The sequence below is a fragment of the Varanus komodoensis genome, unplaced genomic scaffold, assembly GCF_004798865.1.
Source record: "Varanus komodoensis strain SLA01 unplaced genomic scaffold, ASM479886v1 scaffold12, whole genome shotgun sequence".
NCBI lineage: Eukaryota > Metazoa > Chordata > Lepidosauria > Squamata > Varanidae > Varanus > Varanus komodoensis.
Window position 1 is genome coordinate 8523583 of NW_025335349.1, and position 19808 is coordinate 8543390.

General features: G+C 40.0%; 1 protein-coding gene across 6 annotated transcripts in view; it reads right to left on the reverse strand.

Annotated features, from left to right (window-relative positions):
* The window catches only part of COL12A1 (collagen type XII alpha 1 chain), a 137550-nt gene that overhangs the window by 39921 nt on the left and 77821 nt on the right, over window positions 1-19808 (reverse strand). For all 6 annotated transcript variants that reach the window (XM_044421608.1, XM_044421613.1, XM_044421614.1 and 3 more), the window contains 11 exons: window positions 18458-18587; window positions 16217-16359; window positions 13989-14118; window positions 12853-12972; window positions 11784-11930; window positions 10391-10507; window positions 8590-8736; window positions 7634-7708; window positions 6823-6962; window positions 2768-2891; window positions 2446-2589 (listed from right to left, as the gene is read on the reverse strand). In XM_044421608.1, the coding sequence (XP_044277543.1) occupies window positions 2446-2589; window positions 2768-2891; window positions 6823-6962; window positions 7634-7708; window positions 8590-8736; window positions 10391-10507; window positions 11784-11930; window positions 12853-12972; window positions 13989-14118; window positions 16217-16359; window positions 18458-18587 (1417 nt within the window). The remainder of the gene's footprint in view (window positions 1-2445; window positions 2590-2767; window positions 2892-6822; window positions 6963-7633; window positions 7709-8589; window positions 8737-10390; window positions 10508-11783; window positions 11931-12852; window positions 12973-13988; window positions 14119-16216; window positions 16360-18457; window positions 18588-19808) is intronic.

The window sequence follows — 19808 nt, forward strand, 5'->3', positions numbered from 1 at the left end:
CTCCAGGTTGCTTGCAGATTAAAAGAGCTTTTCTTGTAGAATTGTCCTATATCTGGCTCCATCAATCTTGCCCTCAGTCCTGACCAGTTTCCCAGTCCCTGCCATGGAAAAGTAACTCCACAGCATGATTCTGCCACTACCATTCTTCATCATGGAGATGGTGTTTAAGACAGTGAGCACTGATAGCTTGGCACCATACACAGCATTTTGCAACAAGGTCAAAAACATTCAGTTTTGGTCTCATCAGAACAAATAACTATTTTCCACATGTTTGCTGTGTCTCCAACATGCCTTTCTGCAGACTCTGAATGGACATAGAGAGGGGTTTGATGCAGCAATAGGATTTTCTTGCATTCTTGCATAGAGCCCATGTGGAGTGCCCAGGTGTTCAATTTGCCACGGTCAGTTTCTCCCATTTCAGCTGCAGATCTCTGTAGATCCTTTATAGTTATCATTGGCCTCTTCGTTGCTTCAAAAACCAATTCCTCTTTATCTGGTCACAAAGTTTTGGTGGATGGCCTTCCCTACGCAGAGCCATAGTTTAGCCATATTCTCTTCATTTTGTAATGATGGGTTTCATGGTCTTCCAGGGGATACACAGTTTCAGTGGGGTTTTTGTTTTGGTTTGGTTTTGGTGCGTCTTTTATCCTAGAGTTGTTTTGATAGCTCCTTAGTTTTCATGATAAAGAGATGCTCTCCAACACACTCTGGGACCTTCTAGAACCCGGTGTTTTGAGACCATGAGGCACTAGAATTGCACACAGGAAGACTCCACTCAGCAACTTACAGCAAGTGGCAATGGGTGCCAACAGAGCTTGTCCAGGCATGTTACAGAAAAGGGGATGAGTGCTTTATATAACTAACAATTGCTGGCTTGGGTTTGTTTACTTATTTTTTGTGGCACAATAAAAATACTTTGTTTCTTCACAATGCTGAGCATCTTGCATGCATCAAATGCAAATATGCCAATTAAATCCATTTCAATTCCAGATTGCAACACACAAAAGGTGGAAATGCCTAACAGGGCCTGAACATATTTGCAAGGCAATTCAGGCACTTAACAAAGATTATGGGCTTTAAAACAGCTAATGAGAGGGATTGCTTGGCTCTTCCTCATCTGACATAGCATGGCATTTCAGCTGAAGCAATGGAAAGTTGTATTTGTGTCAATTTAGGACTGTGTTGCTAATTGCTTAATAGCTCAAAAGCTTAGCAACAAACTAAAACAAAATAATTGAGGGACAGTTCTAATTTTGCTGTATCTTATGGGTGCTTATTGTGACACAGTCCCTGAAATCCCCACTATCAAACTGTTAACACAGTTAATCTCTAAAGCAAACTTTTCATTTTCAGTGCTTTTGAAAAATATAGACATTTAGAATAAAAATTTTCTTGTTCTCAAATAGTATTTCTTAAGGGTTGATCACATAGCAGATTTTACTATATATCACTTTCTATAGATCAAGTTCCTCATTTCTATTCCTTATTCTTACATACACATTTTAGTCACTACTATTACTATTTTACATTGTTGCAGAAAGTGAACCATTTTCTAGAAACAACTACTTGTTGTCTTCCACTTCATATCAATCCTCTAACTTCTCACGTATCATTTTCACCTATTCTGTGATTCCAAACCCTGCTGTTTCAGGAAATTCTCTGTATAGTCACATTTTCTCTCAATCAATCTCTGCCCTTCATGCAACCACATCCATTTTATTTGTATCTACTTTTAACATTCAGCCACACATGAAAAAATGATATAGCTATGTTAAAATTAAAGGAATTCATCCTTAAGTTATTCACAATATCTCAAGAAGGTTAAAAAGAGAGAATATAATATTACATAAGATTTTTCATATATATATTATCAGTTTGTGTGTGTATTATCAGTATATGCACACATACATTATGTATGTAAATATATGCAATATTTTATGTACACATATAAAATCAGTAATTTCTATTGCTCTTGAACATATTCCCAGGTGGCTAATTTAAAAAGTGAGAAAAATAAGTTAAAACCACAAAAAAATAAAACCCCAAACAAAACAACCAGCACAAACTCAGATTAAAATTGTATGAAAGAACCTGAGGAAAATAAAAGATCTCTACCCGGTACTGCAAGGAAAATAAAGTAGATAACTCTGAACAGAATGGTACACAATGGGAATGCCACCTCTGAGAAGTACATCTCTCTGAAAACCATTTCATATAGAGGGGACAAGTTAAAGGAATTCCTCCTGCCTTACTAAGCATTCATAAGGTAGCTTTCAAGTGTTATGTTCTTAAGACAAGCCATGCAGTAGTTCAAGCATGTCTCAGAAATACTTGCTTATGGTTATGATGTTATAACCCAGCTATCTGATCAAGGCAAAATCTGGCATTTGAAAAGGTTTGCAGAATTACAGTCCTTTTAAATCCTATCACATAAAAATTGCTTACCGGAATGCTGTATGACAGCTGCAGCTTTCATCACTTCATCTTGTGACCGACCATCTGTTACAACAACAAGTACTTTGGGAACACCTTTCCTCATGCCACTTTCCCATGTTAAGACTTTATCTTTGATAAATGTTAGTGCTTTGCCTGTGAATTATGAAACAAAGTCCATTTTAAGTTACCCATTCCAATTATTATTTTAGAAGCATTGCCTTGGACATTAACAGTGGAATCAAATACAATTAAAATAAATGGAATAATAAAAGACAGTGAGTGCTTTTGATGATCACTTGGAATTAATATGTAGTAATCCACCCAAATTTACCTGTTCTTGTGTTTCCCCCCCTGTATTGAACATTCTGAAGTGCTCCCAGTGCCTGAGCCTTCTCATCATACGTATTTAGATGAAACTCAGACTTTGGATCATCGCTGTATTGAACAAAGGAAACCTGAAAAGGAGAATGGAAACGTAAATCTAATACTACTGGAAAGAATGCACTCCAACAATGAGGGCTTTATCAATCATTTTCAGTAACAAAATAATGGAGAGAAATGGATCATCAGGGAAAGACTTGGTATTACATAAGCATGTAAAGAAAAAGGTAGCTGATGATCTGCAGAACCTGGTGCGTGATGGGGATAACATAATCCCAAAAACAGTTTTGAAAAATATATTCATCATACACAGATTTATTGGCAATTAAGAGATCTGTATGTGACACAAGTGATCTATCTAGATTGTTACCATATATGATAGGGTTCTTTTAAACAGTTGCTCCTTCATGGATCACTGCCTTGTCGTGGTGAAGGGGCTTGCGTAGCTCAATGAAGCTATGAGCTATGCCGTGCAGGGCCACCCAAGACGGACAGGTCATAGCAGAGAGCTCTGACAAAACGTGATCCACTGGAGAAGGAAATGGCAACCCACTCCAGTATCTTTGCCATGAAAACCCCACGGACAGTATCAACAGGCAAAAAGATATGACGCCTGACGATGAGCCCCTCAGGTCGGAAGGTGTCCAATATGCTACTGGGGAAGAGCAGAGAGCTAGTACTAGTAGTGCCAGAAAGAATGAAGTGACTAGATCAAAGCCGAAAGGACACTCCGTTGCAGATGTATCTGGTGGTGAAAGGAGAGTCCGATGCTGTAAAGATTTATACTCCATAGGAACCTGGAATGTAAGATCCATGAATCAAGGCAAGCTGGATGTGGTCAAACAACAGATGACAAGACTGAACATCGACATCTTAGGAATCAGTGAACTAAAATGGACAGGAATGGGTGAATTTAATTCAGATGACCATCAGGTACACTACTGCATGCAAGAATCCCTCAGAAGAAATGGAGTAGCCTTCATAGTCAATAAAAGAGTAGGAAAAGCAATACTGGGATACAACCTCCAAAATGACAGAATGATCTCAGTTCGAATCCAAGGAAAACCATTCAACATCACAATAGTCCAAGTCTATGCCCCAACCACTGGTGCTGAAGAGGCTGAAGTTGACCAGTTCTATGAAGGCCTACAACACCTTCTAGAATTAACACCAAAAAATGATGTCCTTATCATCATGGGGGATTGGAATGCTAAAGTAGGAAGCCAAAAGATAACTGGAATAACAGGTAAATTTGGCCTTGGAGTACAAAATGAAGCAGGGCACAGGCTGGAAGAATTTTGTCAAGAGAATACGATGGTCATAGCAAACACTCTTTTCCAACAACCCAAGAGATGACTCTACACATGGACTTCACCAGACGGTCAACACAGAAATCAGATTGACTATGTGCTCTATACAATCAGTAAAAACTAGACCAGGAGCTGACTGTGGCTCAGATCATGAGCTTCTGGTTGCGAAATTTAGGCTTAAATGGAAGAAAGTAGGGAAAAGCACTAGGGCACTCAGGTATGACCTAAATCATATCCCTGATGAATATACAGTAGAGGTGACAAATAGATTTAAGGAATTAGATCTGATAGACAGAGTGCCTGAAGAACTATGGACTGAAGTTCGCAACATTGTACCAGAGGTAGCGACTAAAACCATCCCAAAGAAAAAGAAATGCAAGAAAGCAAAATGGCTGTCTGAGGACGCTTTACAAATAGCTGAGGAAAGAAAGGAAGCGAAAGGCAAGGGAGAAAGAGAAAGATACACCCAATTGAATGCAGAATTCCAGAGAATAGGTAGAAGAGATAAGAATGCCTTCTTAAATGAACAGTGTAAAGAAATAGAAGAAAACAATAGAATAGGGAGGACCAGAGATCTCTTCAAGAAAATTGGAGATATGAAGGGAATGTTTCATGCAAAGATGGGCATGATAAACGACCAAAATGGCAGGGACCTAACAAAGGCAGAAGAGATTAAGAAGAGGTGGCAAGATTACACAGAAGAATTATACAAGAAAGAGCTTGACATCCCTGATAACCACGATGGGGTGGTCACTGATCTCGAGCCAGACATCCTGGAATCTGAAGTCAAATGGGCCTTAGGAAGTATGAGCAACAACAAAGCTAGTGGAGGTGACAGTATTCCAGCTGAGCTATTCAAAATCCTAAAAGACGATGCAGTAAAAGTGCTACACTCAATATGCCAGCAAATTTGGAAAACTCAGCAGTGGCTACAGGATTGGAAAAGGTCAGTTTACATTCCGATTCCAAAGAAGGGCAATGCCAAAGATTGTTCAAACTACCGCACCATTGCACTCATTTCACATGCTAGCAAAGTGATGCTCAAAATCCTACAAGCTAGGCTCCAGCAGTATGTGGACTGAGAACTACCAGAAGTGCAGTCAGGATTTTGAAGAGGGAGAGGAATTTGAGATCAAATTGCCAACATATATTGGATCATGGAGAAAGCTAGGGAGTTCCAGAAAAACATCTACTTCTGCTTCATTGACTATGCTAAAAGCCTTTGATTGTGTGGATCACAACAAATTGTGGCAAGTCCTTAAAGAGATGGGAGTCCCAGACCATCTTATTTGTCTCTTGAGAAACCTATATGTGGGTCAAGAAGCAACAGTGAGAACTGGACACGGAGCCACTGATTGGTTCAAAAATGAGGAAGGAGTTCGGCAAGGCTGTATATTGTCACCCTGCCTATTTAACTTATATGCAGAGCACATCATAAGAAAGGCGGGACTAGATGAATCTCCAGTTGGAATTAATATTTCTGGGAGAAATATCAACAACCTCAGATATGCAGATGATACCACTCTATCATCTTGGCAGAAAGTGAAGAGCAACTAAAGAGCCTCTTGATGCGGGTGAAGGAGCAGAGTGCAAAAGTTGGCTTCAAACTCAACATTAAGAAAACTAAGATCATGGCATCCAGTCACCTCACTTCCTGACAAATAGATGGGGAAGAAATGGAGGTAGTGACAGATTTTATTTTCCTGGGCTCCAAGATCACTGCAGACGGGGACTGCAGCCCAGAAATTAAAAGACGCTTGCTCCTGGGGAGGAAAGCTATGGCAAATCTAGACAGCATACTAAAAAGCAGAGACATCACCCTGCCAACGAAAGTGCGTATAGTCAAGGCTATGGTTTTCCCAGTTGCAATATATGGCTGTGAAAGCTGGACCATAAGGACGGCTGAGCGCCGAAGGATTGAGGCCTTTTAATTGTGGTGCTGGAGGAGACTCCTGTGAGTCCCTTGGACCGCAAGATGATCAAACCAGTCAGTCCTAGGGGAGATCAACCCTGACTGCTCTTTAGAAGGCCAGATACTGAAGATGAAACTCAAATACTTTGGCCACCTAATGAGAAGGAAGGACTCCCTGGAGAAGAGCCTAATGCTGGGAACAATAGATGGCAAAAGAAGAAGGGGACGGCAGAGGATGAGGTGGCTGGATGGAGTCACTGAAGCAGTTGGTATGAGCTGAAGTGGACTCCGGGGGATGGTGGAGGACAGGAAGGCCTGGAGGAATGTGGTCCATGGGGTTGCGATGGGTCGGACACGACTTCGCGACTAACAACAACAAAACAGTTGCGCTGTCGTATTATTTATATATTTGTTTGCTTGTAGTATTTATATACCACTAAATATAATAAAATCCCTCTGCCTTCACTAAGGCCATTCCATCCTGCAAACGTTAAAATCATACTCTTGTTTTTAGCTGGCCAGTTTTTCTATTTTTGGGCAGAATGAATGATAAGACTTTTCTAACAAACTGTATAATAATGTCTTGCACTCCCAGAATCAGCAAACTGTCCAATGACCTGGATCCTTTCCCACTAACTATGGCAACAGGAATACACATAAAACATAGAGCAAAGAGAAGCATCTGTCTAAGATACCCAGTTAGCTTCAGCCAACATTGAATCTAGTGGCTTCTTTTAAGAATCTTTAAGTCTCAGTTTTTCATACTTAACAGAATAACCAAACCTGAATTCCAGCAGGGTTGATTAGGTCAAAGGCTCCAACCGTATTGAAAACAAATTTCACAACTTTGTTGAAATTGTCATCCCCGATACTCCAGGAAGCATCCGTCAAGAAGACGATATCTGCTTTGGCTCCCTTGCATACTGAAAGATACATTGAAGTCAGAGGTCATTTAACAGATCACACTGCAGGAGATATTCTAATGAAAATGTGTATGAAACATTTCATTTCAACCTTCAGAATACATCTAACAAGCAATTATGGAAAATATATTTATTCACTCAAATGGACCAAACATAGGTATAGAATTACCAACACAAAAGCCAAAATTATCTGAAGGCTTTAAAAGAGGGGTGCACACAAATGTTTTTTTAAAAACAGATAAAGGATCAAATACACCTTTGAACAGAACTTAAGTCACCGCTCAGGAGAAATGAGTGCTCTTTTAATTAATCAATTAATTGGAATATTTTTACTCTGTCTTTCAGTCAGGGCTCTCAAAATGGCGTAGACTATAACATTGTAAGTATTATAACAAATATAATACTTCCTTGTTAAATGTATTTAGTAATATATGAGAGCAAAATCAATGACCAGCATTTAGACATTCAGCACCTAGCAGAGCAAGAATATTTTCCTTGCTCACCAAATGGCAAATGCTGAAAGAGCTAGTCTAATCTGCCTGACAGGGGAGTTCTAAAATGAAAATGCCATGACGGGAAGTCCCTCTCATGTGTTTCCAGCTAATAGTCGTTCCAATGCCCTGTTTTCATAGATATGCCAGAAATAAGACAAAATCATCAACCAGATTTACCTTCTCGAGCAGGTGGGATTGTTGGAGGTGGAGGAGGAGTTGGTGGCGGTGTTGGTGGTTCTGTTGGCTTGATTACTAAAATTAAAATAATCAATTTAAATGTTTTGCATCTTAAATATTTTTAACTTTGTTGGTTTAATTATTCACATCTTATAGAAGAGCAATCCAACTAATAGATGTTCATTTGGCAAGTTGGTTTATTGGAACTTTGCCAACATTACTTGTATTCATGATATGCTTTCAGAAAGAAAATAAATTATTGTTTAAAAATATTTATCACAATCCAATTATAAGTATTAAGTTTCTAATCGTTCTACTTGGGTCTGCAAAACTAGATTGGGGACAGCTGAGAAGTTACATGACTCTGACTGGCTAGAATATATGATTGGTGGCTGCATTCTAGTTCAGTGGGTTACAAACTGTTCATTTCTCTAGTAAAACAAGGTGGCATTCCTTAGCAAGAGACTGCTGATTCCAAACAGATGAACCCCAATCTTGTAAAGGTTCAGTCAGAGGTACGTCTCATTAAGTGAGAGTTATACCCAAGGAAATATGCAAAGAACTTGCATCCAACTTTTCAAGAGCAGTAATTGCATTATACTCTTCTAGCAAAAGATTGAGCCATTGTGTCTGATAAACAGAATGGGCAGAATGGGATTAAAACATTTTCTGAAATCCTTTCAGTATGATTACCACGTCCCCCATATGTTACCTAATTCCCAGAGATCTCAGAAATGGAGAGCAGAGGAAAACAAGATTCCATAAAAAGTATTACAGAAGTGTTTACAAGGTCAAGAATTATAATAGCATTGGGTTTAACCACATTGGGTTGGGACCAGTGTTAAGTCTAATTTAAGTCAATTCATTCCAATGGATCTATGCTAGGTAAGACTAATGTTGCATACAACCATTCTTTTCACGTGCTTTACTAGTCATCACCCCCACCAGTCACTTACATGTCCGCTCCCTGGTAGATACTGGAGGCCCTTCTAGGTTTGGTGTTTGAACAAAGACAGTAGCATCGTAAGTGGTATCTGGCGAGAGGCCAGTAAAACAGTGACTTGTTTCTGTTCCACGCACTGTAATTTCTTGGCCCCTAGATCCTGTAGGTGGATAAAACATTGAAAAGAGGGCTTAATAAATACTTTCATGTATAGGGCAGGATACAACAGTTTTAAATAAATAAATAAATGAAATATAGAACATTATGGGTACTTGTCTGATGTCTGCAAGTAGAAAGCAAAAGTAAATACAGAAAAGAAGGGGATGGTTGTACAAAGGATTGCTAGCAACTTCGCTGTATGTTGCTTCTAATTTCTAAAACTCTTGGAAAAGGCTTGGGAGCATCTGAGCCACAGAGTGGTAAACAGCACTGGTAGGGTATGGAAGGGGAAAAATAGGTAGCAGTTTATTGACATAACTGTAGAGGGGAAGGACTGCGTAGCAGGCAACATGCTTGCTTGTGATACAGAAAATTTGGGTCTTGGTCCTTTCTTTGATCTGCCTTACAGTGTCATAATGTCAATAGGCGCCATAGTTACCAAAAAACTTACAAAAGGGAATAAAAGCACTTTCTAGCATTGCAGCAGAGATAATGTAGGATTAACTGTTTTACGCATTTATTTATTCATACCCTGCAATGGATAGGAGGAGATGTATATGCAATAATGAGGAAAAGACATTATCTATAACTTTTAGCTCCTTGAACTGTAATGTGAGGGACCAAAAAAAAAAAAAAATCCCTCCTGACTGAAGGGAAATGGGGGAGGGGGGAACAGCTGGAAAAGGGACCCAAAGAACATAAAAGCTCCCATAAGCACTGAAACAACAGCACTATTTTATGGAGAGCTGTGGGTGAATAAGATATGCAGTGTCTCTGGAATAAATGGGATTTGTCATGTCCTCTGCCCTTCCCAGTCCAGGCAAATCTAAAGTCTTATCTCCAACCACATAAATTTAAGAAGAAGAAAATAGTACAGAGGAAATCCAGAAAATATAAGGAGGAAGTAAAAGGATCTTAAAGTTTCAGAGCACTAGGCTTGTTTTGTTTCTTAGAGGCAGAGGATCTGATCAGAACTCTTGGCCAGAGAGAGACACATGTTGTTCATGCTCTTCCCAGCCTTTCCCAGCTCCAGTAAATGCATAATCCATATCCTCAGTCAAGACTACAACCCTTTGGCTAAGCCTGTCCATTTCAGTTACAGCTATCTGTTGGCTAAGGCTCTCTGACTTGAAGGGAGGAAGAAAAGGGATTTGTCAAGTAGAAAGTCCTTCCAAGTTATACAGTGAGGAAGATTCTAAAACATTATGTATTTCTTAAAAGTGTGTACTCCCCAGAAAGGCAGGCTGAGATATCTACAGGGGTTTTACTCTCAGTTTGTTGGGTACCTCTAAGGTCCTTAGTATATTTGAGATATGAGCCATAAGAATGAAATCAGGGAAGGATACTTGCAAATATACTGGTGCCTGCAGGCTCATTGCCTAACGTTTTCCATTTAGACCCCTCAACAGAACTGAAAGTCACAGAATCCTTGCCCTCCAGATTCTAATTCCCTCCCTGCACTTCACCAGCAACAACCTGGGAATAAGTTATGAATAAGCATGGAAAGTTTGTCACTAGGGCTTTAAAGGAGACCTTGCTGTTCAAGTGTTGCAAGACCTAGATGGAAACACCAGTCTCTCATGATACAGTCCCCGTATTCATTTTGGCACAACTCAATCATCTCATACTACTGTATTAGTATAAATAAGATTTACCATCAGCAGGATTTAGCTTCAGTCTGTAAGAAGAGGCCGATCGATGAGCTGCCCATCTGATGCAGAAAGTGTCCCATCCCACGTTATAACTTTTTAGATCAGTTACATTCAAGTACACTATAAAGTTTAAAAGGAAAAAAGCTCAATTAATTACATGGGGAAAACAAGGAAAACTATGAAAATATGGTAAATAATTATAGGAAGTCAACTCTAATCATGAAATACCGACTGTGAACTTTGTACGATACTACAGAAAGTGTGAGGAAGGACTATTCAGGTACACACTTGTACATTTCCCTTCACTATAACTTAAAAGTTAGAAATGCTGTAAGTACCTCCAAGTGAAGTGCAGATGCAATGACAGCTTTAATGGTGTCAGACTGCACAAGACATGAATCGGAGATGATCCAGACAGGAATAATGAGATACACACTCCCTAAGTATTTGCTCAAAATTTGAACATGTGAAAATGGCAGCAGCAGCACCATCCACCCAATAATTTAACATGACTTTAAAATCTTTACACACATGAAAAGAAAATAAAACAAGCCAGGAAACTAGGAATTGTGGCAAAAGCTATCTGAGAAAGAAGAAAAATTAAACAAAAGCAGGATCTACAAAAGTTATTCTAAAAAAACACTATATGAAGTTTCTCTGAAATGTTGCTACATTCAAATCACATAATGGGCCATTCCAAAGCAGGCAAGCAAGATAGCAGAGAATTAACTCTTGAGGCCAAACTATATTTTACAATGCAGCCACATGTAATGCTAGCTCAATGGCTGCTTGTCCACTGTAAAGTGTCCTTAGCAGAGACAATTTCCAATGGAAAAATAGGAGGTACTTTATAATATTTCTGCTCAAAAGCCCTCCTCTAAAACTTCCCAAAGCAGTCTGCCTTTTACTCCATGGTTTCTCCATGGGAGGTAAACACAAGCTTGCAATCACATAGTGCAGTCTTCTCAACCCACTCTTCCAGATGTTGTGGACGTCAACCCCCATCTACCTCGCCTAGCACAGCCAATGGTAAGGAAAGATGGAATGTAATACATCTGGAAGGAAACTAGGTTGGGGAAGACTGCTGGAGAAGAAAGCAGCTTCTAGGGAGTTTCATGGAGAAGTTACATCACACAGAATATAATGTACTAGATAACAGAATTTTGTCTGATTTCCCACCTAGTAACTATGGACAGCATATTTCCTGGCACAATAACATGCTTGGCTGAAAGTCCAGTATAATAGTACTTCTCCAAAACTAGAGCAGACAGATTCTGACAGATGAAGACTCCTTGTTGGAATAACTTATTTTTCTCACTTCTCACTAGTCCAAAGTTGGCCCATGTAAAAAAAGGTTTTTTTCATTATTCATACTTGAAAAATGACTTTGACTTACATGTAGTGCCTTGATCAACCAGAGGTGCGCTGAGTCCAGAATCATATTGAGCATAAACACTTACATCATAGGAAGTACTAGGAGAAAGGTTGTGCAATGTATATGCAGTCACCTCTCCTACAAACACTTCCATTGTCTCATCAGTACCTTAAAAGAAAAGGAATGAAACAAGGAGTTCTAATTTGCAAGGGCTACAAAGAAACGCTTTATAGTGAGTTAGACCATTATCTCAGCCCACTCTTAACTGGCAGCAGCCTCTAGGAGGACACTGGCAAAATTACTTTCACATACATTTATTGTCCGTATTTATGGTAACATCTATATCCCACCATTTCTTCCTCCAAAAAGCCCAAGATGGCTTACATGATCCTCCTCTTATCCCCTCAGCAACCATGCAAGGCACTTTAGGCTGAGAGGCAGTGCTGGCCCTAAAAAGTTACTCAGAGAGCTCCATGGGCAAGAATGACCAAGGCCCAGTCTGGGGTTCAAAATAGGGGTGCTAACAGCAGACCCACAAGATTTATTTGGTGGGCTGAGATCCCCAGCATTGTTCTGCAGCTGTAGTAAAGAAAGTTGGGAAAGGGAAAAATACTCTTTGAACAAGCTCTGCAGTTACAGACACAGGAGCTGTGTTTGTGGAATGTTCCTGCAGCATCCAAGGAATAGTCCTTAAAGGTTCCTGCCTGCTTGCTAGGATGTTCTACAGATGTTCTAGGAATGGGAATCTACAGCAGGAACCACAGGCTCTATTCCTAGGACATCTTTTTTCCCCGCATGGAGGTCAGCTTAGAATGATAGTGGGGGTTTTCCATTCATGCTGTGATATGAAACAGATGCTGTTGCTACAAGACTTTGAACTGTTGCTGCTGGGGTGCATGAGATGTATGTTAATGGTTTGAGGGTGTGTGTGTATGTGTGCATTTTGTATGTGAGGGGGTGCATGTGTGCTCATGCTTGCACACACATGTGTAATCCCTGCTATCCCAGCAGACTCCTGGTGACGTCCTCAAGGCTGAAAAAGTTGTGCATCCCTGAAACATATACATAAAGTTATAACTTCTGATCTTACCCACAGGCTTATACACAATTTTGTACCCAAGAACAGGAGATGGTGCAGGATCCCAGGAAACTCTAAATCGTGTGTACCATTCATCTGAAATGTGTATGTTCTGAGGAGCAAGCAGCCCAACTGAAAACAAAAATATTAACAGTATTAAGTTGCAGCATGTTGTTGTTGTTCAAGTCATCTCCAATTTATGCTGACCCTATGAATGAACACCCCCCCCCCGGAATGTCCTGTCCGTGGCATCCCTGTTCCACGTTCAAGGCTGTGGCTTCCTTGGTGGAGTCAGCCCATCTCTTATTTAGTCCTCCTTTTCTTCTACCTAGAATGATTGTCTTTCCAGTGAATCTGGCCTTCTTGTGAGGTGGAACTTGCAGCACAGAACCATGTAATGTGGGGGTGAGGGGAGGCTGTATGCACCAATGTAACTGACAGGAGCTCCTGGACCAAGGTGAGTGACTCGATAGCCGAAAAGGGTTTCCACATTTCCTATGCCCAAGAGGAACTCAGGATACACAAGCAATCTCTAAATTGTGTGCTGCGAGAAAATGAAGAAATAAAGGTTCCTGGGAGCTCAAAACAGGGGGATGCTTAATGCAACCCTTGATGGTTCATTATTGCAGTCTTGCCTCTGATGAAGGGTAAGTAATTCTGCTCTGGGTCATTCAATCATTCCCAATCAGACAGCACTTCCAGAAGCGGCCACCCACTATAACTTATGCATCTTACAGTAAAAGTATTTGCCTAATACCACCTTGCATTATAGAAAAAAATGCATTTCCTGGTTGTTTGGAGCTTCATCTGAGATATGGAAATATGTGAAACCTTGCATCCTATCCAATGAATGCTTTCCAGAAAAATGGAAAGATTCTTAAATTCCACTGATTTCAATAGGACTTAAAAGTCACTCACTTCTTCAACTGACAAAGAATAGCAACCAAATGCCAGTTCCTTCAAAGTATCCTTAAATGTCTGAAAAGTGTCACACTATCTTCTCACCCCAATCATCTTTATTCTAAGAAGAATATAAGTTTTTCTCACTGCACAGAACATGGATACTTCAGAGTAATTTTAATGAACTTATCCAATAACATTAAAAACAGAGTAAGAGAGTACTATATTTAATATTATTTCAAATGTACCTGTTTTTCCATTTCCTGTCAACTGTCCACCATCACCATCTTCATAAACTGCCACAACTGTAATTTTATAGGGTGTATCTGGCTGCAAAGGTTGTAGCAATACATTGTTCCTTCTACCAGGGACTGTTGTCTAGAACATAAGTGGAGTTCCATGAATGCCAGATTATTGTAAATTGCTCAAATGGCAGTAGTAAGACATTGATAAATACACCTCTTGCACTACAGTGAATACAACATATCCTATGACTTGGATTCAAAGATTCTATAAGCAGGGGCCAGTTCATGAGGTACTTCTGCTAGTAGAAAGTACTTAAAACAGCATTTAAAAAAATAAGTGGCTAGACTCTTGCCATAAGGAGAATTATTCAGACATTTGGAAACAGAAGAACAGTTACTTCCCTGATACAAAATGGTATTAAAATCAGAAGAACTCATATATATGCATAATTTAACCTAAAATAGCTTAACAGTGTGAAGGCAAAGCCATCAGAAAGAACTAGAAAGGTTAATGGTTGCAAAATCTTTACAAATAAAGATACTTAATGTGTTAACTATTCATCTGAATCATTCATATTTAATATCCTCATCCTTCTGAAAAAGGTTTGCCATTAATTTGGCTTCTCCAAAATGAGTTAAATTCCCTCAGTAAAATGGAGAGAACCATTTCATACCATATGAATACCATTCTCAGTACAATATTTGTCCAGTACAATGCCAAAGTGCAGCAAGATATATTATCATTCAGTACTAAGTGACTATCATGAACAATTATGGGCACTTTTATGGGCTGTGCAATGTTTCCGCAGAACTCAATAGAAGTCATGCCATTAACTTCCCTATGGAAAAATAACTTGGCTGTGCTATGCACTTTGCAAGCTGAGCTGCCAAATTAGGAAAAGGAAGTTACTGTGAGTGCAAATTACAAAAATTCTGGCAGAACTCTTTCCTCCACCAGCGAAAAAAGAAATCAGAGCCAAAATCCACGAATACCACTCATGCTTATATTAAAGAGGTACATGATAAGATCGAGCATGTGCTACCCATCTCTGCATCTGGATAATATAGGTTCACAGAAATCTATACAGATGCACAGGATTGTGTGGTACTGCAAACATTTCAAATTACAAAAGCAAACCTGGATTATATTTAGCAACTGTCATGCAGACAATATGCACTAATGCATACTTAAGCTCCTTGATTTCAGTGAGCTCAAACAGATAAAATTAGCTAAGTGTTCCTAACTGTGCTGGATTGGGACCAAAAAACTCTGTGCAACTGAGGATAAAATTACTCTATATTGCCATAGCAGCATTAGTTCCGGTTCAGTTGCTTGACAATTATACAAAAATTAACAGTGCAAACAACTCCTTCCTGAAACATAGGAAGCCTGTAAATTTATTTTTCTACTGTTTACACCGGTGCTACAGACTGAAGTACACTCTGTCTGGAGAAGAAAAGATATTGGGATACGGGGGAATAATATATTATTCTTAAAATGGTAGTGGTTTGCTAGCAGTAAGCAGGTAGCCTTATCTTTCTTTTTTAAAAAGCTTTGTGTTTGCTATGTGAATTCAAATCACAGTTTTTAAGAGCTACCTTTAAAAAGTTACAAAATTTCCCCCAATGGATGCCTTTCACTCATGATGGGTACTATCTAGTAGGTGCCCACATAACCAACAAACTAAAATATAAAAAATATTTGGTTGGATCCACATCTATTCACGCTTAAAGTAAACTTGCAAAGTAATCAGTCACATAAATAAGCATCGCTAACTTAAGCCCCAGTTATTCTAATAAGCCTGCTTTAATTGTGACTAATTCTGGATCCATTCCAATTATTGCAGGAGTAATAAATATATCGCTGGGGATAGTGTTTGCCTTTTCTGGGAAATAGTCTGAAGCTCTTCTATAGCCTTTGAACAAACACAATGGCAGAACATTTTTTAAAAAGAGCGACAGCAGCAGAGCCTCCAGGACTCCAAAAAGCTAATGTCTGTACACAGCCTGCAGGGCAGGCTGGGTGGTTATACATACCCATCTTTTAAATATGCCCTTGGCAAGTGGGCGAGGTGGTTTCATTCAGAACACCACCTCCTGAGAGCTGGGAGAAAGCAAACTGGGAAATAAGCACAACTGTTATAGAAGAAACTGAATATGCCATAACTTTGGCATTATAGCCAAAATAAATCAGCTGTAATACATTTCCAAAACATCCCAACAGCACTTACATATTCATCTATTGGGTCTCCAACAGTAGGAGAATATATTATTCTGTACTGCTGCACAGGCCCGTCGGCATGGTCCCACTGAACAGAAAGGCTGTTTGTAGAAGGATCAAAGACTCTGATGTTCCTGGGCCCACTGCGAGGCACTGAAATAGGAAAAGACACAGAATGAAGCGCCATACCAACAGACGTAATCCAAAATTTAGCCCCTCACCTCACCAGCACACACACAGTGAGGTGCCTGCTGTATCCACCATTAAGTGTTGCAATATCCTACTTCCATAAAATGCTCACATATAGTTGCACCCTTAGGTATACTTAGAGTAAACCCATTGGGCTCAATAGGGTTTACATTAGCCATGACTGAGTTATGTCCTTGCAACTCTCATTGAGACCCATTAGGTGATTCTAGTACAGTTATTTTCATAAGCAACCAATTGAATTGATGCCTGGTGGTATCACTTTTGTAGTATGGTGTATCTAGCATTACTGAGTATAGTAGAACCAAAATTTAGCTTCCTGTCTTCACTTGTCTGAGAGCTTAGAACAAAGGTGATAAATTACAGAATGTATCCAATGGGTGAGTAAATGAAAAAAGGAGACTAGCCATTGGTTTCATGCATGTATTTCAAGCTGATGATCCTTTTTTGTCTACAGAATTATGTGTGAACCTTTCTGATTTGCTGAATGCCAGACAAAATTGGGGACTTTACCATATCCACTTAGAGAGTCCTTGGACTAATTTAATGTAGAATATAAATTAAATAAATAAATAATATAGCTCCTAGGTAGAACTTGCTAGACATAATTTCTGTTCTATGTTCTCTGGGAAAACTCTGAGATTTTAATTGCAGCTAAGTCTTGTGATAACTTTACATCAAAGAAAAGTTGATTCCATCATATACACATTAATACTGATAATCCAGTATAAATTCATTTATGCCCAATTTTGAAACACCCAGAACTGAATGTCAAAAATCCCACTTAGGTTTCGGTTATCATTCACCAGATTTTGGACATTCATTGTAACACATATATACAAAAACAAATATGTACAATCTAAATAAAATTGCATTAGCAAATTTTGCACATTCTAATCTATTCTATGAGAAAAGTCAGATAAAGAATTAGAAAACAAAACAATTTCAGAAGTAGGAGAGATCTATGTAGATGGGGTTAACCAATTTAACTTGGAATAACCTTCCATGCATCTGTAGAATTACAGCTTCAGGTGTTGCGCAGACTTAAACCATGAAGGCGACCAATTTTATGGAGTCAGTATAGTCATTAGTATGAGCCTGTTTTGCCTATCTTCTCTGAGCATTTTTGTCATGAGCCCTTTTCAGATGTTCAAAGAGTGAATAATGAACATGTAAAAGAGGGTAGCATGACCCTGTTAGGCTCCTCCCCTCTAGACATCTTTTGCTAGAATACTCTGCCTTTCTCACTGCTGTGCCCTCCAGATGTTTTGGACGCCCACCAGCCACGGCCAACATGGCCAATGATCAGGGAACCAAAATATCTCAATAGCACCAGGTTAGAGAAGTCTGGAACCCTTGGAGGACTCGCTTCATGCAAGCTGCCACTCCTCGCTCACGTGCATTCATGATGTCATTCTGAAAGCCTGAAAAGGTGTTGTGGACCAGGAGCATGAACTCCTAGAGGATCCTGATCTTTCACCCACAAAAGAAGCTTACAGAAAGATACCATGAGGCTTCCACCTCCTCAGGACCCAGTATTTCAGGAAGACCCGCAGTGCATGTTTCCCTGCATCTAGAGCAGGTCCCATTGTCATCATCAGAATTCAGCCATGAAAACTTCAGCATGACACAGCCACCTCCATGCTGTTGCAGCAGACCAGGGGCCTTCAAGAGAAAGGTCTTAGTCAGTGTAGAAGCAAGACTAACGAGCCTAAAGGAACCCAAACATTTACTTAAGGCTTAGTCGTGATCTGCTGCTTGCTGAAGCAACATGCAAAGTAGTTCGTCCGGCTTCCAGCTCCAGCACCACTTATCCCTATCCAGCCCATATGCCCAGTTCACAGGGGCTCCTTGTTACCCAGGCTCCACCAGCACCAAAGCTGTCATCACCACAGGGGCAACACAGAACAGGAAAGCAATAGCACTCCGTGATCCTCAGGCAATGTCTAATGCTGAAGAGAGTACTTAAAAGTACCGATGGAGCTAAGATGGAGAAATTCACAACACTCAACTATGGCTTGGCAAGAAAACGCTTTCCGCTTACTTGTTCTTCCCTGTCCAACGCTGGGATCACCTTCTCCATCAGCATACAAAGCAACAACATTTACCGAATAGGGAGTATCAGGAGCCAGGCGTTCTAGTAAAACATTCCGGGTGTTGGCAGGTACCACAACCTAAGGAGAAAGCAACACAGAAGTTTAAACTGGCAGTTTTTAAAGGAAGACAGCTGATCTTGATCTCATAATAAGAAAGCTTATTCACAAACATCCCTCCTCTTTTGACTCACTTTCACTGAACCCAAAATTTATTTCTGCTTTTTTCTGAAAATAACTGGGAGAACAGATTTTATTCCCTTCTCTGTACTCTGTCATTTCTCTATCTGAATGAAACAAGCTCAGGTTTGAGGGGGGGCTTGCAGCAAAGTGGACTTTGCGGAACCCCCTGAGAGCTTCCGCCAGTCAGTGTTGACAGCACTAAGCTGGATGGATTTATGTTCTGGCTCAGTGTCAGTCAGCTTCCCATCTTCTTCCATTCCATGTATGTTCATATAGTGTGATGTGGTGGTGAGAGTGTTGGATTGGAGACTTGGGAGATCTGAGTTCTAGTCTCCACTTGGCCATGAAGCTATTTGGGCTGCCTTAGGTATCTTGCAAATATTAAAAAGGAAAAAGGAAAGATGTAGATGTAGATGTAATCAAGGAGGAGGGAGAGAGAGATGCAATGACGGTATATCAGACACATTGTGGACAATTAAAATGGCAAGTTGCTTGCAGATGAGCTACTTGCTGCAGGGAATGTGGTCTGGTCTGGTCAGTATCAACATTCCTAGGATGCAGTGCTAATGCCAGCCCTGAAAGTAACTCTTCTGAAAAATTTGGGACCTAGAATGTCAATGAAAGGTATTTTAGCATCCATCCCTAGGTCATTGCTTGAGATTCTTCCATATTACACTTGATCTTAAGTGGTCAAAAGACTTGGTCAAAGTGGTCTTAAGTGGTCAAAAGACTTGGTCAAAAGACCAAGAAGCAGCCTGTACTGCTTACAATTTATTTTATCTTTTATTTTTTCTCACCTTCTGGTAAGATACATGGAACCCACCTGACCTGTGAGAAAATTCTTCAGAATTCTCCCTTCCCAGCCTCTTTCACTGGAATATTCATTCGGTCCTCAGCCTCTCCTTCACAAATTGCCAAAAATGACAGGCTTGAACTTTTTGGCACAGCAGTCGTCTGCACACAAGTGCTATACATTCTTGGAGCCAGTGACACAGACTAAAAGGCTCTGGTCGAGCTACAGCCCACGTGGGAAGCTGCGTATGCACATTACAGCTGTTGCCTGAAGCAACTGCCGTGAACAAGCCTTTCTCACCAAGCTTCATCTGGCTGCCATACTAA